Source organism: Haliaeetus albicilla, chromosome Z (genome assembly GCF_947461875.1).
Source record: "Haliaeetus albicilla chromosome Z, bHalAlb1.1, whole genome shotgun sequence".
NCBI classification, from domain to species: domain Eukaryota; kingdom Metazoa; phylum Chordata; class Aves; order Accipitriformes; family Accipitridae; genus Haliaeetus; species Haliaeetus albicilla.
Window position 1 is genome coordinate 6,812,513 of NC_091516.1, and position 18,902 is coordinate 6,831,414.

Sequence of the window (18,902 nt, forward strand, 5' to 3'; positions counted from 1 at the left end):
CATCTGTTTCAGGGCAAAAGGTTACACTGTATTTCTCCCCCGGAACAAACTTGTTCCTTTTTCTACCTTTTTGAAACAGCCTGAGTTGTAACCACGTTATTGGATAACAGGTGTTTAACCTGCAACCCCTTTCTTTTCCCTAGGCACATATTCATAGTTCATCTCAGCTCCAAGACAGGAAAAAAAAATCATTCTTAGTGGAGAGAAAGGCATTATCATTTAGAAAAAACCCTATCCTTCTGAATAAAGAAGAATCTGATCGAGGGCTACTAGTAGCTGTATTATTTGAGATAGTATTTTTCATAAGACTGTAAGTTTCACGCAGGTGTGCTCCAGAAGGGACAACCATTTGTCATAGCCTGTGACATTTTAGCAAGTTCTAAATTGCTCCGTTTCAGCCTGACATTGGCTTATGGTGAAATTAATGGTCACCACACATCACAAAAGCGCAGTCAGAAAAACAGTATTTTTGGGGGGCATAACCATACCACCTCTGCTTATTATGACTATAGGAAGAAAAGTATGTAGATGATGTTAGAGATCAGAAAAGATTTGGCCCCCTTTTACCTAACCACCCTGCTGGCACAGAGCTGTTTTCTAAGCAGCATAACTTTCTTCCTTATGGTCAATGGCAGGAGAGTTGGGTGGCCCATGCCAGGGCTGGATTGTCCGCCTGGGCAGCCCGATTACGGTTTCTGCTCTGAGGCACAGGTTGGATTGCCTCAAGGAGGCCGTAATTCACAAAAGAGGAACACCCATGGCAATCCAAGTATGGCACATGACACTCTGTCTTTTATATTCCGTCCTCAGTCTCAATATTTTCGGTTGGGCAGATGAAGACTCTAGCTCTTTTCTACAAAGTGAATCACTGTTCACCTGCAAAAATCCTGCAATCCCACAAAAACAATAGTAGAGAGGAGGAAAAAAAAATATTCAAGCTTTCCCCTTGCTTTTTTCCCCCATTGCAAGGGCAACCTTTCAGATTGACAAGAGTTGAGAAACAACCTGGTATGCCAGAAGGTCATTAGAGGGCTTGCTCTATCAAGTTCTCTCCTGAGGAAGTGGTAGTTACAGTTAAGCCACTGAACAACAGTGACCACATATATCTAAGTAACCTCAGCATCCTCAAAGTAAGAATCATATCGAAAACTGTGAAAGCAAACCCTAGGGCAGGGGACATTTTAAGAAAGAAACTAATTTTAAATCCCCTCAGGTCAGACACAAGGAAACTAGCAGTGCTGGACTCAGCATGGAGTCACAGGGTGAACATACACAATAAAGGAAAGAGGAAAGCAAAGAAAAAAGCAAAACAGGATCATTTAAGTAAGAATTTTTGAAAGGTTACTGTATCTAAAAATGCAGTTTCTTCCTGGAAATCTCACTCAAGCGACATCAGTCAAAACACTATGAAACACAGCAGTTAAGAAGCAGCTAGGTGAAGAGCAGATAACACACATGCAAACAGCAGAAATTTATTTCATTGCATCAGAAGACACACATCTGTGGGAGAACTGGCAGGTCTGCTGGGCTACCATGGAGTACAGGGAGGACGATCTTTAAGGAAAGCCAAGTGATTTCTGTCCATCAGCTTATTTAACCTCTCAGAACAGGAAAGATATTAAAAAGTTTTAAAAACTGATCAGATGACTGTACAAAGCAATTTATGCACAGCATATAATTAATCAAGGGAATTCTCTGTCACAAATATCACTGTAGCCAAGAGCCAATAATAATAATAAAAAAACTAGCTTTCTGTACCCAAAAGAAGATCCAGAGTCACGTAAGAAACAGCAGATAAACCACATGCCTCTGGCCCTAAGTCACCCATTAAAAGATGCTATTGGAAACATTTCTCACTTTAGAAAAGAAAGTAATTTCCCAATACACGATATTTTGGCCTTCCTTTACAACACCAGGGAGAGAAGAAGAGAATGAAGAGTTCCTTGGGCTTTGTCCCAGTACGTCACTTTCTATGTTGTTGTCTGCACACTAGCATACATTTTGCAAAATTAAAGAAGGAATTAGGATGCCTTCTCTTGTCTCTAAACCTTTTGCAGGAAGCACAGAAAGGCTGAAGGTTTTGTGATGATGCCTGTCAGAAGACTACTGTGCCCAGCATATCTACACATGTATTTGTTTTTAAACTGGGCAGTGACAGAAGTGACTGGTACCTAAGAGGAAGGAGAATCCCCCTTCTTAGAAGCAGAGGGGCTTTTGTTCTCCTCCTGACTGCTAGAGGACATAGGATGCTATTCATTTCCTCTATGCTTCAGTCAAGCAAGCTGCCACTGTTGAGCTGACCCCTGATGTGAAACCTGGGAGAAGAAAAAGTTATGTATCATCTACTCAAGCTTTTAAGTTTGGAAAGGGTGAGCTTCTTCAACACAATAGACTACAGGTTAGCAGGATACATTATGGATAAACACAGCAAAGCATTGTTAGTAGAAAAATAGCACTGCAAAGTATCTAAAAAGCGTTGAGACAGAAGACATTGGGATCAGTCTTCAGACAAGAAAAGCTCCCCTGAAGGTGAGTAAATGATTCCTCATTATAATCCAGTGATAATCCATGGCCTACCAGCAAAAGCCAGGATAAGAAACAGGATGCTGCTTTTGGTAGAAATTGCCTTGGATTAGACCGATTGTCAAGACTAAGAACTACAAAACAGCAAACTGATACCTTGATGCTTCATCGTACCAAGTGACACATAAATCGTAAAGAAAAAGGAGTTAAAGCAAAGAACCAAATTTATCTGAGTCATACAGTCACTGCTAGGAAATAAAAATTATCTGGCAACCCTGTAAGCACATGCATGATCAAGCTATTCAATCAACAGCCAGCTTTAAGACACATCCATCCAGAACTCCAAGTGCTCCAGCTAATAATGGCTATCTGTTAACTCCATCCATGGCAGCAGCATGTATCCACATCTGCAAAAAATTGCTCATATGAAGAAGCCTGGCTTTTCATATGGGGGAGCTTCTAGTTCATGTGAAACCTGCAGCACATCTGTATGGAGCAACCCAGGGCTTAAAAAGGAAGATAGGTAAATTTATAATGGGGACTTGGACCAGAGGAGCAGGTGTGATTTGTTTGCTTGGTTTCTTTTGTAAAAAAGGAAATAATGGGATAATTATAGCCAGAAGGTAAATTTATAACATTCTCTCAGCTGCAAAGGAAACTTAGTATAGGAAGGATGCACCTATGGAAATACATGTGATTTAGCACATTGAATCACAGGGTTAAATGAGGTAGCCAACAGAGATCCTCAAATGCACATTCAATATGAATTCAGCACATTGCCCAATGTGCTCTATAAACAGACGGATGGATATACCATCAGTGCACACTCCTAAAGTGCACTTCCACAACCTGAAAATAAAAATAGGAAAAGGCAGAAAAATCATGTAAATGGACAGAATCAGTCACAAAAATACAAGATTTTAAACTGTGGGTTTGTTTGGTTGGTTGGTTGGGTTTTTTTTAATTCTTCTAGAAGAATAGCACAGAACCCCACTTTCTGTTCTTCTCTTTTTCTCCTGCTTCATCCTTTTGGTTCATTACTTACAAAGAAATTTTCTCCAGTAAGTAACCAGGAATATTCCCCTCTGTATATACGCCTTATGCATACATCTAAGAGGTAAAGCTTGAGTCTCTGCAGGTCACCCTTCTTATTGCCCGAGAACCATTAGCCCTGGACATTGAATATTTCAATAAAAGAAGCCGAGTATATATAACTACTAGTAGAGTGCTCATTTTTCTACACAGAAGTCATGGAACTTAATATTTCCATGTAGGTTCTTCAACAGGCTCCCCAGTGAGACATCAGTAAATGTCAGCAAGAGCCACTTCCTTATATTTGCAAAATGTTTCCCCATAAAAGCAACTTGGGGAAAAACTCAAGAATACTGAAATTTTTCCTAGGAAGGTGATATAGGCACAGTGCTACTAAAGGACCTCCATCAGCTTTAGCTACTGGTGAGAACCAGTCACCAAAAGACATATTTCACAACCATGTAGGAAATCTTTACTATCCTCCCAGAGACAGGTCCTGTGCTTGCTACCAGTCTTCAGTTAGTCCCCATTCCATAGAAAAACTAAGGGCTGACCTTGCCAGCTGTAAATGCACAGAAGCTGAAGCTTGGAGGTTAGCTGAGTGATTTTTGTGCTATATTTGAGATACTTGGGATACTAGAGAGGGAGACACAGCCAGCCAGCCAGTATGTACTACCTTATCACTATAGGTTGGATTGATTTAAGTGGCTTCCTAGAAACCATTTTTGACTTTTCAGAAACTTTAAATACCACCCTATAAGGAGTCTTTAAAAAAAAAAGTGAGTGAAACAACCCACAGGACATCCTGGAGACAAGAACCAAGCAAGTATTTGCATCATCACATTCGTCATACCATGCAGGCTTAAAACAGCAAGCTGGAATTAACCTGAGAAGAGACTGGTATGAAGCTGTAGGTTCTAGGAGAGGGCATGAGGGAAATGAAAACCATTCTGGTCAGGGAGTAACTGGAGGGAGGAGATAGGAAGAGGCACATCCACATAATATAAAGGACATGGCTATTTCCCAGTGGCTGTGAAATCCATGTTTAGCACTTAAATCAATGGCCTTGTTTCCAAGAGTAACTTGCAGCAGTTCCTAAAAATCTCAACGTTGAACTACATACAATTTAGTATCAAAAAAAGTAGGCACTTATTTCACTGCCTAATTTTAGGCATCCAATTTCTAGAGCTTCTCATACCTATTTTAGGACATAGAAGAAACCTGAAACTTGGAACATCTTCCCAGACCTGTATGCTACTGCTGATGCCACAGAGGAAATACACATTTCTTTCTGGGATATTTTTTTCCTTTCCTCCATCAACAGCAATTCACAATATAAAATAAGAAACTCGGAGATAAATGCCAACTTCTCAGCTGTGACAAATTTGGACAATACTCCAAATTTAAATGTCCCAGGTTTTATTTAAAAAAAAAACAAACTAAAATTGAAATCTGGATCAGCTCTTCCCTGGAGTTCAGACAGTGTACAAATGCAGGGGTGGGGCTCATCTCTAAAATTAGCATGTGAAAAGCTATTTTTATAAGCATAGCAGCAGCCTAGATAACACAGCTAACAACTCACTCAGCTATTAGCCCTGTTTAAAAACAGATGGATGATTACTAATTATGCACAATAAAAACACATATGGCACCCTGAAAGGTAATCCAGAGGGTATGTCCTTCAAAGCTTAAAGACTACTTCATGAAATGTTTCTGAACAAAATTTTTTTCCTGTATAACTCTTCTTTTGCCATATAAATGCATAACACAAAGGAATTGTATTGACAAAACTCCTCTGTTTATTGACAAAATGAAGAGCTAAAACAAAAGAAGCCCCTCCCCAATTCTGCTCTGCCAAGCTGTAGCAGTCCTGATCTGCAGACAAGTTTATTTTGCATGCCTGTTCACCCCCTGACTCCACAAACATTGTGAAATTAGCTTCTGAAATGTACCTAATGCAGCAAAGGAAATCCCCCAAAGCTCAGCCAAATTTCTGACAAAATAAGGCCAGTTAAGCAGCGTGCCAAGTTCTTGTCAAGGACTAGACTTCTTACCTTGGGTAAGCATTTCCAAAAAACTGTCTTAACAGCTGAACTCGTGCCAGATAGCCCAACAGTGGGTATACAGTTATCATCTGGAACAGCAGGAATATTCTTGCAACAAATGACATGATGTCATCACTGGGAAAGTTATCTAGAAAATTCTAAACACAGGAATAATGTTACACTTATCAATTGTGGCTTGATTACATGTATATGCTGATTTTTAATAGCTGTGTGCAAGAAAGGAAGGGATAAAAGCCAAGCAACTAAAATTGCTAAATGAGCTCCATAACATGAAATACCCTCTCCCTCTTTCACAATTGCCTTGCCACCAAATACCAACTGATTTTTTAATATTACAGGGCTGATGTCAGCTTTCACGTTAGCATTAAAGATGGCATTATTTTCTAATCTTCTGAACATCCTCAAATAATCAAGGCTGTGGAAGGGCCACCTGATTTTTTAGGCATTTAGGATTCATATGCTCCTATTACCTGTCAGATAATATCTAAATATTAAAACCAGTTATTTAATCAGTAAAACTGGATCACATACAAATGAGGAAGGGATCATATACTACACATGGGAACATCTGAAAAAGTACTATAAGACTTAAGTATCATGGAAATATACAAATGGCTTTGTAAGTACTTAGGATAACTACAGAAAATAAATGGGAAGAAAATCACTTGTCTTCTATTATTTAACTGGGGATTTCACCCCATGAAATTATTTTAAATGGTTCAAAAAAATTACTTCATGGTTAAACAATTGCACCAGTTCTCACTAAGCTACAGTCAGAGGAAGCCTTTAAATGCTGCTTTATTGCTAAATATTATGCAAGAGACATGGAACAGCTGGCATAAAATGGATCACCAGTTGATAACTCCTATCTTTGAAGTAATTCAGCGTGTGGCAATCAGCCTTACCTATGAACAGGTAAGAGTTTAATAGCCTTCACAAGGTGTTTCATGTGGTGCTATTATCTGAAGAATACTGCTGTCAAGGCTCACCAAAGTGTTAGACTCCAAACCCACCCACAGTGAGGACTCCTACCGTAACGAGTTTCTTTTTCTGGAGTACCTGAAACCAGTCCCAGTGAGTGGGACTGGTCACTGCACACACAACTAAACATAAACATAATACTTTTCAGGATTAAAGAAGATAAAGAAATTAAAGACTTAACTGTTCACTTGTTCATTTTGGCCCTTTCTTCATCACTTTCATAGAATATTTATTAAATGTTTGTTTTATACAGAACCACTAGCAACCAGACATGAATATAAATGAGATAACACAACCATTACTCATCTGCTTGTGGTAGTGCCCATGAGACATTAGCCAACTGACTGGAGTCAAGGACAGATGTGTCTGCCAGGATGAGTCATGAAGCAAGAAGCAGTAGCAGTTCTTTTTTTTAATACATGTTTATTAAAAGATCAAGGACAAATATATACTGCAGTAAAATATCTCACCTGTTCAATACATTCTTTGGATAGCGGTGGAGAAGGAAAAGATGCAAAAATTATCACTCCAACATACAGATATGTTAATCCCACCAGGAAGTATGCAATAGAGAGGTCTCTCACCTGAAGAAAAATAAAATCTTATTTTGGCCAGCGCTGACACCAAAACAGGCAAAATAAAAACCTCATCAGAAGACTTCTATTGCATTTATTACTGTTACTTTTACATTTACTACTGTTTTCTATTTATTAGTATTACTTTTACATTTTTACTTTTACTTTCTATTACTTGAATGGGCATTTCAAATCTGGTCCTGGATCAGATCAGAAAGCTGCAAGAAGATACCCCAAAGTGGAGTTAGACAGGTATTATGTACCTATCTACATAAAGGCACCAAGAAACAGATATGCTAGTAGATGTAGCATGTTATTGTTGGACACACAAACATATACCAGTTATTAAAACAAACAAACAAGAACCCCCCCCTCTATTTTCTTACATTCACTTATTCCTACTAAGAGCCCTGGGACACAGAGACAGCTGTCAAAGACAGAGACAGGTTAGTCAGGACTAAAATCTTGCAATTAAAGACATCAGCCTACCCAACTGCAGATATAACGTAAAGAAGCTGCTTTGAAACCTAAGAGGATGATCCACACACACTGGCTCCAAATCAGAAACTAGTATGTCAGGCTTCTGTATGAATGGTGTGATGGTACAGGACATAGCTAATACACCATTAAATAAAAATTATAAATAAACCAGAAAGGCATCGTTAGGCATAGAGGTATACATGTCCTTTAGCTTTAGCATTTTATTTTATAATGACTCTTTCATTTAAAATTGCCTATCCACTTTATTACTGAATCTCTACAAACACCCCAGGTAAGTGTACTAAATAATAGTCAAAGATTTTTAGGAGAGAGTGCTGAAGCTAGGGTCATAAATCCATATTTAACTATATTACATATACCTAAATATGGATTTAAACTTCAACTTCAGTGTTCACTTCTGAAAATTTTTACTATATTTATGAAGTATCTAATATATAAAAAGATTGTCAACTACTCAAAAATAATTAAAATATTTTAGCAACATGTAGTACTGGAAAATAAGCTGCAAATCTACTCAAGCACTTTATGAAATTGCAGAATCCACATATACATCAGAGTGACCTCATAGCAATGTACTTAGTGGGTTACTCTTCTACATCAATTTTTTTTTGGAAATAAAGTAGGAGACCATTGGTTTCTAGTTATTAACTAAGTATATTCTGTACAAGCTTATGCTACATTACGAAAGACTCATTACCTTATAGCAAACCATTTGTTCAGCTGCTGCTAATGATCAGCTTCTTAAGGGATTACTAGTAATGCTTCAATACATGACCCTATTTTCCTGTGACTGAGAAGCAAGTCTTAGTAGCTCAGGCACAGCACCAAATGATTAGGACTATATGGCTTCCAGACCAGGATCATAATTATGGCCTCGAGCCAGCTCACTGAGCATCAGCAAAGCTTGCTCACATCTGTGCATGGAAGTACTTCCCCAAGTGTTTCTTCACACTATCTCCTTGACAAAAGCAGCATATCATATACCTTTCTGGGGTCTCCTGAGGGCAAGGTTGTCCCTGAGGAAAGTATAAAATGCTAGATTACGAGTTTAAAGAAAAGTTCAGGAGGAGGCCAGTTTTTAGTCAGGCAACTGGAATCTCCCACTCATTTTGCCAGTGCTTTTGGGGGGAAGACTGGTGTCTTTTTCCCCATCAGCCTGCAAAAGGCTAATGATATTTCTCATCAGACAACAATAAGCTGTTAACATATACCCCAGGGTGGCCCTCATGTCCCCAGCAGCTGCACACTTCCAGCTGCAACCTCTTCCTCCTGCTGACCAGTTACATGCAGCTGGAAGATGCTTCTCTAGTCTTCACTCTCCTTGCACTGGTCACTGACTAAGGACTACCAACCTCGATCAGAAGTTGAGCAATAGTGTTTTCTTTAAATTATTCCCAGAATTTCTCCTCAGTGACATGAGAATTGGTACAGGTTTTTATATAACAGCTACATCTTCAAAAGCACCAGTGCTCATCCTAAAAAGTGATGTTAGGAATACTAAATTTGAACATCTAGATTTCTTATAGATATTTATGAGTAACTTCCATTAACTGCAGGAGCCAGAGATTGATCAGGGTAAGATGGTTTTGCAGAGTCACAGACTCTCATCTCTAGAAGACAGGACTTGGTCATTTTTTAAAATGCACCCAAGACCTTAAAGCACATCATCTGACAAAAGCTGTTTTCACTTACTTTACATTTGGTATTTTAGGTGTATTCCTCATGCATAAAGAGAGCATAGTAACTCGCAGTTGTTATTTGTACTCAGCCTACATGTAAGCTCTACAACCAACTGTAAAACAATTTTTGCTGTGACAAGTACTTGCAGTTGTGAGGGCACGCAATCTGAAATTAAATTCTCACTGCTTCCTTTGGACTACACTTGATTAAGGGTAGATAGCTGGCGTACTATTACCTCTGATTATACTAACCAGTTCATGTTCCTACAGTTATTAAGGGTGTGTGCTTTAATCTGCACTGAAACTAAGTGCTGAGATAATTTTGATAGTGTATTTTTATAGCACGTAACACAATAGACCCTTGTCTTCAGGTGCTGTCACCATACAAAGAATACCCAGGTTTTGATTTCCATAAGCAACAAGAAAGGAAATAAAAACAACTTGAAAACCTGAATTTCTTTTTTCTCAAACATCTCTCAGCTCCCTTGCAAACATCTGCTTCTGTATATAATATGATTATCTTTGTACAAGAGTGTGTGTTTTTATATGTAACAGGAACATCTTTTGATTACTGTTCATTACTCTTCAGGAGACCTGGGTTCACTCTGTAAAGACCTTGACTATAAATACTGTTTAGACAGCATAATTCCAGATAAAACCAAAGGACACATGGAGAGAGATAAAAGGATTAATTTTAAGTAACAGAGCAATAATCGCATTTGTCTATTTTAAATTTTATACTAAAACATTTATATTCAGAATGGACATGACTGTGGTGGAAGCTGCCTAAGCATAAAGGATACAGCAGTTCTCGCACCTAGAGTTTATAATCTAAGATTCAAATGTAGAAAAAAAGGTTGAAAGGAGGAGGTATTTGGGGGTCAGAGTGGAAGGGAAGTATCAGAGTTAACAGGCAGGTCACAGTCTGTAAGGATCACAGCTTGCCACCTGCCAAGCCCTTGTCAAGTACACCTGAACTAATAGGCAGATTTTGAGGTGGAACTTGGAGAATGTATGTTAGCTGCAGTTAACTGCTGACCAGGAGCTTTTCTGGTCACATGCACAGAACAAAGTGTTACAAGTGCCTGTGGAAGAACAGAAAATTGGGTGACTGAGGCTGGCAGAAGCAGCAGAATGAAGGCAGAAATCAGACTCCTAACAAAAGGATGAGTCTGATAAATCGGGTGGAGTTAACAAAGAAAACTCTGAAAGTACAAGACATTGTATCACACATATAGACTAGTACGGAGGTGCAGGCTGGACCTGCGGCACAGGACTGGATGCAGCACAGTGAAGGCTCTCTGGCCCTACAGGTATTTCCTATGTGACGGTGAAAAGAACAGGCAACTTTCAGGTCTTGTTTCCCCTGTTGCACGCCATGCAGAAAATAGTTCATTTTTAGCTCAGTACCACAGTGAAAGTTACAGTTTGTAGAGTTGCTTCTTGGATGGAGAAGCCTGTATCAGTGCTTAGTAATTATTACCACATTAGAAGAAGTACCTTTTAATCATCCAACTTCAGATTGGTCACTTCTCACAAGAGAGATGCTGTCTCTGTAATACCTCAAATGGACTCTGATCCGTACCATAAAAACAGACTTCACTTGTTCAAGCACCAAGGGCAAGTGATAACATTTAACAGGATGACAAAAAAAGTACTTCACCAAAATGCATAATGCTGTACATAATTTTGGCTGGAAAGAGAAACCAATGGTAGGGCAGCAACAATGGAAGCTCACTCTGTTTACAGGGAATAAACAGTGTTTCAATATTGCAGAAATAAGAACCATCCACAGCTCCATACCTTCTGCAGTTACCACCTGGACAAAAAAATATCTCCCCACTCCCAGCCTTTCCCCCAGGTAGGTCCACAAAAAATTGTTAGGAGACAGCACTAGCTGCCTACGTGCCTGTAGATCATGCTCTGGGCTTGTGCAGCATCTGTAGAGTTGCTCAGGGAACCAGATCACAGACATGAATCAGAAAAAAAAACCCAAAACAAAACCCCCAACAAATCACCTTTTTGTGGCGGGGTTAGTTTTCTATGCAATCAGTTTCCAAACCAGCTGATTGTGCAGTGCACAAAAACTTACACAGATAAATACAAGGGGACAGCAGTGGGAGATGGTAACAGGGAACTCAACTTTGAACTGCAGACTCAGAACTCTGCTCGCACGGCTTCTCCAGGCTGTGGTGCTGACGTTTGGCTTACTCCAGTGCACTGCTCTTCTCACACCCACACCACTGTACTGGAATAGCAGCCAGAGGAATCCTCCCCTTATGTGTGTTTTAGCTTTGGGCAGTGATACATGCCTCTGATCAGAATGGAAGCTGCTATTGTTTTGGATTTCTTACTCCATAAAAGGAATGTTATTGCTTCTCTTACTTTTTTCCACCTCCCCGAAGAGATGTTCTTATGACCACTGGTTTCAGCAAGTTTTGTTGAAAACTAAAACAGTACTTTTTCAGTTTGCCAAATTCTGTGCCTTTTCACAGAACTCTGATGGAAGTGACATGTTAACAGGTCGATCCATAAAACAGTGGAGTCTCCAATCGACTCCCCATGAGATACTGATATAAGAAAGCATCTTGTTAATGTAAACACCCTCAACACCATGACTTTTGACAGAAGTTGAGATCCCTATACATATGCAAACCTCCCACTTAGTCCAGCACCTTAGTGAAATAATGACAAAACAGTCAGCTCTTCAAGAGCATCAGCGCTTCATTAACATTTGCAAAGCAGTTTGAGTCGAGGTGAAAGGCTCCTGTACAGCTACAAACAGGGAAGGAAATCTCTATCCAAATAAAACTCCTGGAGGAACTATGCACAGATTTGGTTTCCCATTACAAACCTTTCCTGCCATACTTAAAGGTGCTCTTTCCATGTAATCTGAACACTCTTCTGGAATGCCAGAGTCTTGTGAGTCTTGTCGAGGGCTTGGGATCCGTGCTAGGGCTGACTTGGAAATTCAACTTAAGCTCCAGGGAGGGCATTCAGAAAAGCTGATTCAAATGCAGGCAGCAATTTCTTCCTTCTTAACATAGGAAAAGCAAGATGGAGAAGATTCCAGGTGCTGCTCTTTGCAGCTGATTGCTTGCTCTGATGTAAATGGAGGGGGAAAAGCCACAGGAAAAGTCTTGAAGATAGCATGGAGGCATTAGGCCTCTTCTGCATACAGAGCTCATTGCTGGAATGACTATGACTTTAGAATTTGAAAGCCATAGCTAAAGAGGAAAAGAAACAGTGCCCTTTTCCACATTGTAAGATCTTCTTAAGAAAACTGAGAAGAAACTTACTTAGTTTTCTTTATCCAGAGCTTCACTAACCCCCTCTTTAGTTGTTAAACTATTTTCAGAAATGCTCATAAACCCCAAGAAGCTTTCCTGGAGGAGAATTCATGACTCCTTTACAGAGGTGGTCACTCACAAGCTGGCCTTAGTTCACAGGGACAGAAAAGTAACTATGCAAATTACTAAAGCAAAAGGTCATCTCACTGCATTAGCACATAATCTGTACTTCAGCTCTGAATAATCAAATCAGATATATTTTATCTGATGTGTTGTGTAGGCAACTGGCTCTAGGTGGCCTTGCTTGAGCAGAGGAGTTGGACAAGATGACATCCAGAGGTCCCTTTCAACCTCAACCATTCTCTGATTCTGTACCAGTTTTTCATACAGCTAATACATAAAAATCTTTGTATGTTATTGCAGTTACCTTTACAGCTAAGATTTTAATGAAGCTGGACAAGAATCTTGGGAAGTAGGGAGGAAAAAATTAGATAATAAAAATAATTACAATAAAAATGTACTCTAGGACTCTAACTCTGTATCATACTTACTCCATTTTGTATTTTATAATGGGAAGATATTAAGAAAGAAGGCTGTTCCATCTGCACGAGCAGTACATATTTTTTTCAAGGGCAAAGGACCAGTCCAAAGGCTCCATATCACAAAGGTTCCCAATCCAGGCTTCAACTTTGAGGATGTCCTAAATAGGGTCAGGTTTCCCTATGAACCTTGACTTGGACTGTGACACAAAACTACTGAAGCAACTCTGAGAAAAGATATTACCTAGACCCCCAAATTATTGTTCAGGATTCTGCTAAAATCAGTCCTGTGCCCAATATTCTCCAGCATTTTTCATTCTAAGACTAGTCAATTTTTCTAGAGTCTTACAACATTGTCAAGCCTTCTGTCTCTTGTGTGTAATTTGGCCATTTAATACCACAAATAAGTTTGACCACAAGTAAGTCTGGGATGCTCCTCAAGGCTTTCATTTGAATAAATCTGTAATGCATCTTTTACTCTGTTGGTAGCCAGTGAGAAGTATGTATAACTGGTCTCTTATCAGATCACAAGAACAAGTTACATTTTCTGAAGCTATTACAGTCCCTGGATCAATATCAAGAGAAACAGACAGGAAAAAAATAGTGTCACCTGGCAATCTAGATATAAATCAGCAAGGTCTTTTGAAATCACTTACATTGTTTTCTTGATTCCTGTTATTCTGAAGAAGTGTGATGACACAGTTGTGGATGAAGAAGGCAAGTGTCAGAACCCCTGTGAGCTGAGGGAACAGAATTCTAAACTCTAAGGGAAGAAAAAAAGTGTTAATAACTTACTTCTTTGAAACAAACAATGCCAAAATGCAAGCACATACAGTGCTGCGGGTCTGTTGGCAGAAACATGAACCTCCACATTGAAATGGGACAATCTATCTTACCTCTGACCATAGCCAATACAAATATTTAATCAGGAAGTACAAAATGTGTGAAGACAGTGGTTGCTATATAACCCACTCTCCAGCAAAGTTTCTTGAGAGACCCCAACCATCAAATATTATTAGGTTAATCTAGGATTTACACATACAAGCTTTTCTGGTTCTCAACAGTTCAACTGAAAAGCATTTCTGAGGCAGGAATTGATTGCAGTGAGGCTGTGTATCTATTGGTCCCTGAACAGGGAGATGGGGGGGAAGGAATCATTTGCTCTGTGACCATCTTTTGTTGTTATGAAGTCACGCTACCAGAGGAAAAATGACATCTGCAGCTGTTGAAGAGGTTCTGCCTACAAACCAGGGCATAAAGAAAGGCAGAGCAACTTCCTGTCTTATCACACACCTTACAGTATCTATGAAAAAAAAAATTTTTTTTTTTTGTCTCCATGGGAATAGCATTGCTCTGCTTCTTTTAATACTTGAAGGATTATTTTCACACGCTTGTGTTTCTTGAAGTGCTGCAACTGGTTTAGGAATTCATCAATGTGTAACATCATTAAAGCACCATCTTTGTTGGCATTATATAATGATATATGTACTCTTTAGAGTGTTAACAGCAATTAGAAATCCCTGAGCTAGCTCAGCTTCTGGAAAACATCCAGCAATATAGCAAAACACTCATCAGAGGCTCACAAACCCTTACAGATCAAACCACAGAGAGCTCTATGCAAACATACTTAAACCAGATTTCTCTAAAGTGCTGTGAAGTCAGCAAGGTAAACACACCCCAGGCAATTAATGAAGGGCTCATCCAGGTTGAGAGAATATGCCTTCCCTAGGGCTGGATTCGCTATATCTTCAATACCTAATTAGCATGATGTGCTACTGATAGAATTGAGAGTGCAAGCGACTTTTGGGCTTGTTTTCCATCCACTACTTTAATCTCAGTAATAAAAATAGAACTGACAGATTCAGAATCTCTTTCAACACTGCGTTTCCCCCATCACTACAACAATCAGTAGTAGCTGGATTTATATGCATTAGCTACATGCTTTGCCTATCTCCTAGCAGTACTAGTTGCATTGCCAAAATAATCAAACTACTGGGTGCTCTACTTCGTAGTGACCCATGGCACACGTGTCATGCTGTAACTCAGTTTACACTAGGACTACTTAACAGGTCTTGGACTTGAACCTGAAGATACTTAAAACCTGATTTTTAAGACTTAGGCTGGTTTGCAGTTTATATGGGTATGTTAGTGAACCATAGTTTGGGCAAATTTTCTCCTGCACTCTCAGGAATGAGCCTGTAGATATGAGGCCATGTGAGCATTTGAAGACTGTCTGCAGAGGCAGTTCAGGTGAAGAACAAGTTTCCATGCTTTCAATGGAGCAAGACCAAACACTGTCGTCTATCTACTGACTGAGCAGCACATGCTTGAGTACCATATCTCCTTACAGACAGCTTTAAGAATAATACCATGCAAAATAAATTAGGTCATTAATGCTGATGCTAATTATCCAGTGCTTTGAAATCCAAATTTTTACACTGGAGACAAAAGTAGTTTGTTAGTCCAAAAATTCTGTCTAAAAGTAAATGCAGTGATGGAGGAAAATAGATAGCATAGATAGTTCCATTTCAGAACTACCTACATCCATCTGTAAATTTGTGCTTATGCTGTATGCTTATGTAGTCAGGAGGATTCTTAGGGAATCACGATGATAATCCAGTTCATCCTCAGAGCATCTGCTTTGCTCTTGCAAACAGTCATACTCAGCAACAGTTGCCTGGCTTTGAAGACTCAGCCAGAAAGGACATTGAAGAAACTGTTTTACATAGCCTTTCACTTGTTTCTTGTCATTCAGATCTTTAAATAGCATTCTGAATGCGTGGATGAGATGAGGAAGGAATGACCTTCAGCAGTTACAGAAAAATGAACAAATGGATTTGATTATAGCTAGGGGCTGGGAGGTGGAGAATGGGAATACTGGTGGAGAATTTTGAGCAGACTGCTTTGCCAAATGTACATGGAATACACTAGCTAAGCTGTTTATTCTGCTTATTATTGTGCCAGATGCATTTCAGTTCATTTAGAGAGCTGAATTAACCCAAAGGGAGTGGTAGAAGACAACAAAGAATAAGTAGCTGCAAGACCACTGACTATGATGTGAACACACCTAAATCAGTTGAATTTTGTATCGGTAACTTTACTCAATTAACTACTATCTGTAGTTTACTCACCGAGTTGTCACTCTTGTTGCCACAGTGTTTACCATGATTCCACAAATTAGATCAGAGTCTATTAGAAACACAGAAAAACTCTGGTGTTTCTTTTTTTGATCTCTTACCTTGCTACAGTAGTTCAAAACCCATCCTAATGTTTTAAGTTATCCTTGTTTTGTTCTCCAGTTCTACATTATTGGACCTAACAATAGTTTGCAACCCATGTGTAAAACTGGTAGTACAGTCCTTATTGTGACTGGAAACTAAAAATGCAGACCCACAAAAGAAACCTAAAAAGGTGCATATCTTTGAATTTTGCCTTAAGTAAAGAAGTAACTTTTAAAGAAGGACAAAATACTCATTTCTAAGAACAGAAGGAGTGATACAATTCAATAGTACAGGACACAGCTCCTAGGACCTAAGTGGTCATGCATTTGCCCGTTGTAAAGGATGGAGAAAAAACAGCTAAGACATAACCCCAGATCTCTCATTCCAAGCCTCCTAAAACAAGAAACCAATCTCTTTAGACTATCTGTTCATGCAATACCACTGTTTATGACTGTGACATCTCACCCAGTAATTTGTAACAGTAATTTGGAAAGAACAAACAGCCACAAAAACAACATTCAAGAAAGAAAAGAAACATACTGTGGAGCTAATGGGTGTTCAAAGAGAAAAGCTAAGATCACCGAAAAGGAGGGGCTTAGGGGAGAATGTGAAGCCCAAGGGCAGCCTTGGCTGCAGTGACCATGAAACGGTGGAGTTCAAGATCCTTAGGGCAGTGAGGAGGGCTCACAGCAAGCTCACTTCCCTGGACTTCAGGACAGCAGACTTTGGCCTCTTCAGGGATCTGCTTGGTAGAGTACCAAGGCCCTGGAGAAAAGAGAGGCCCAAGAATGCTGGTTAATATTCAAGGGTCACCTCCTCCAAGCTCAACAGTGATACATCCCAACAAAGAGGAAGTCAGGCAAAAAAAACCAGGAGGCCTGCATGGATGAACAAGGAGCTCCTGGACAAACTCAAACACAAAAAGGAAGACTACAGAAGGTGGAAGCAAGGGCAGGTAGCCTAGGAGGAATACAGAGAAATTGTCCGAGCAGCCAGGGATCAGGTTAGGAAAGCCAAAGCCCTGATAGAATTAAATCTGGCCAGGGATGTCAAGGGCAACAAGAAAAGCTTCTATAGGTATGTCAGTGATAAAAGGAAGACTAGGGAAAATGTGGGCCCTCTCCGGAAGGAAAGAGGAGACCTCGTTACCCGGGATATAGAGAAGGCTGAGGTACTCAACAACTTTTTTGTCTCAGCCTTCACCAGCAAGTGCTCCTGCCACACTGCCCAAGTCACAGAAGGCAAAGGAAGGGACTGGGAGAATGAAGAACCAACCACCACAGAAGATCATGTTCAAGACCATCTAAGCAACCCAAAGGTACACAAGTCCACGGGACCTAATGAGATACATCTGCGGGTCCTGAGGGAACTGGCAGACGAAGTGGCTAAGCCACTATCCATCATATTTGAGAAGTTGTGGCAGTCTGGGGAAGTTCCCACTGATTGGAGAAGGGGAAACTTAACCCCCATTTTTAAAAAGGGGAAAAAGGAAGACCCGGGGGACTACAGGCCAGTCAGTGTTACATCTGTGCCTGGCAACATCAGGGAGCAGATCCCCCTGGAAACTATGCTAGGGCACATGGAAAGTAAGAAGGTGATTGGTGACAGCCAAGATAGCTTCAGTAAGGAAAAATTGTGCCCGACAAATTTGGTGGCCTTCTATGACGGGGTGGTTACAGCATTGGTGGATAAGGGAAGAGCAACAGATGTTATCTACCTGGACTTGTGTAAAGCATTTGACAGTGTCCTGCATAACATCCTTGTCTCTAAATTGGAGAGACATGGATTTGAAGGATGAACCAGTTGGTGGGCAAGGAATTGGCTAGGTGGCTGCACACAAAGAGTTGCAGTCAACAGCTCGATATCTGAGTGGAGAGCAGTGATGAGTGGTGTTCCTCAGGGGTCGGTATTGGGACCAGCGCTGTTTAACATCTGTGTCACTGACATGGACAGTAGGATTGAGTGCACCTCAGCAAGTTGCTGACGACACCAAGCTGTGCGGTGCGGTCAACACGCTGGAGGGAAGTGATGCCATCCAGAGGGACCTTGACAGGCTTGAGAGGTGGGCCCGTACGAACCTCTTGAAGTTCAACAGGGCCAAGTGCAAGGTCCTGCACATGGATTGGGGCAATCCCAAGCACAAATACAGGCTGGGCAATGAGTGGATTGAGAGCAGCCCTGAGGAGAAGGATGTGGGGATATTAGTGGATGAAAAACTGAATATGAGCCAGCAATGTGTGCTCACAGCCCAGAAAGCCAATGCATTCTGGGCTGCATCATAAGAAGTGTAATCAGCAGGTCGAGGGACGTGATTCTGCCCCTCTACTCTGCTCTCATGAGACCCCACCTGGAGTACTGCATTCCGTCCCGAGGCCCCCAACATAAGAAAGACATGGACCTGCCCAAGGAGGTCCTTATAAGGACAGGTTGAGGGAGTTGAGCTTTTTTAGCCTAGAGAAGAGAAGGCTCCGGGGAGAGCTTATAACAACCTTCCA

The 18,902-nt window shown here is 40.3% G+C and overlaps 1 protein-coding gene across 6 annotated transcripts in view; it reads right to left on the reverse strand.

Annotated features, from left to right (window-relative positions):
- Positions 1-18,902, reverse strand: part of SLC38A9 (solute carrier family 38 member 9) — a 55,208-nt gene that overhangs the window by 5,589 nt on the left and 30,717 nt on the right. For 5 of the 6 annotated variants that reach the window (XM_069776984.1, XM_069776985.1, XM_069776987.1 and 2 more), the window contains 3 exons: positions 13,843-13,949; positions 7,073-7,186; positions 5,610-5,758 (listed from right to left, as the gene is read on the reverse strand). In XM_069776984.1, the coding sequence (XP_069633085.1) occupies positions 5,610-5,758; positions 7,073-7,186; positions 13,843-13,949 (370 nt within the window). Of the gene's footprint in view, positions 1-5,609; positions 5,759-7,072; positions 7,187-10,857; positions 11,051-13,842; positions 13,950-18,902 lie in introns of those variants that run through there. The other variant, XM_069776988.1, reaches the window with a different exon arrangement.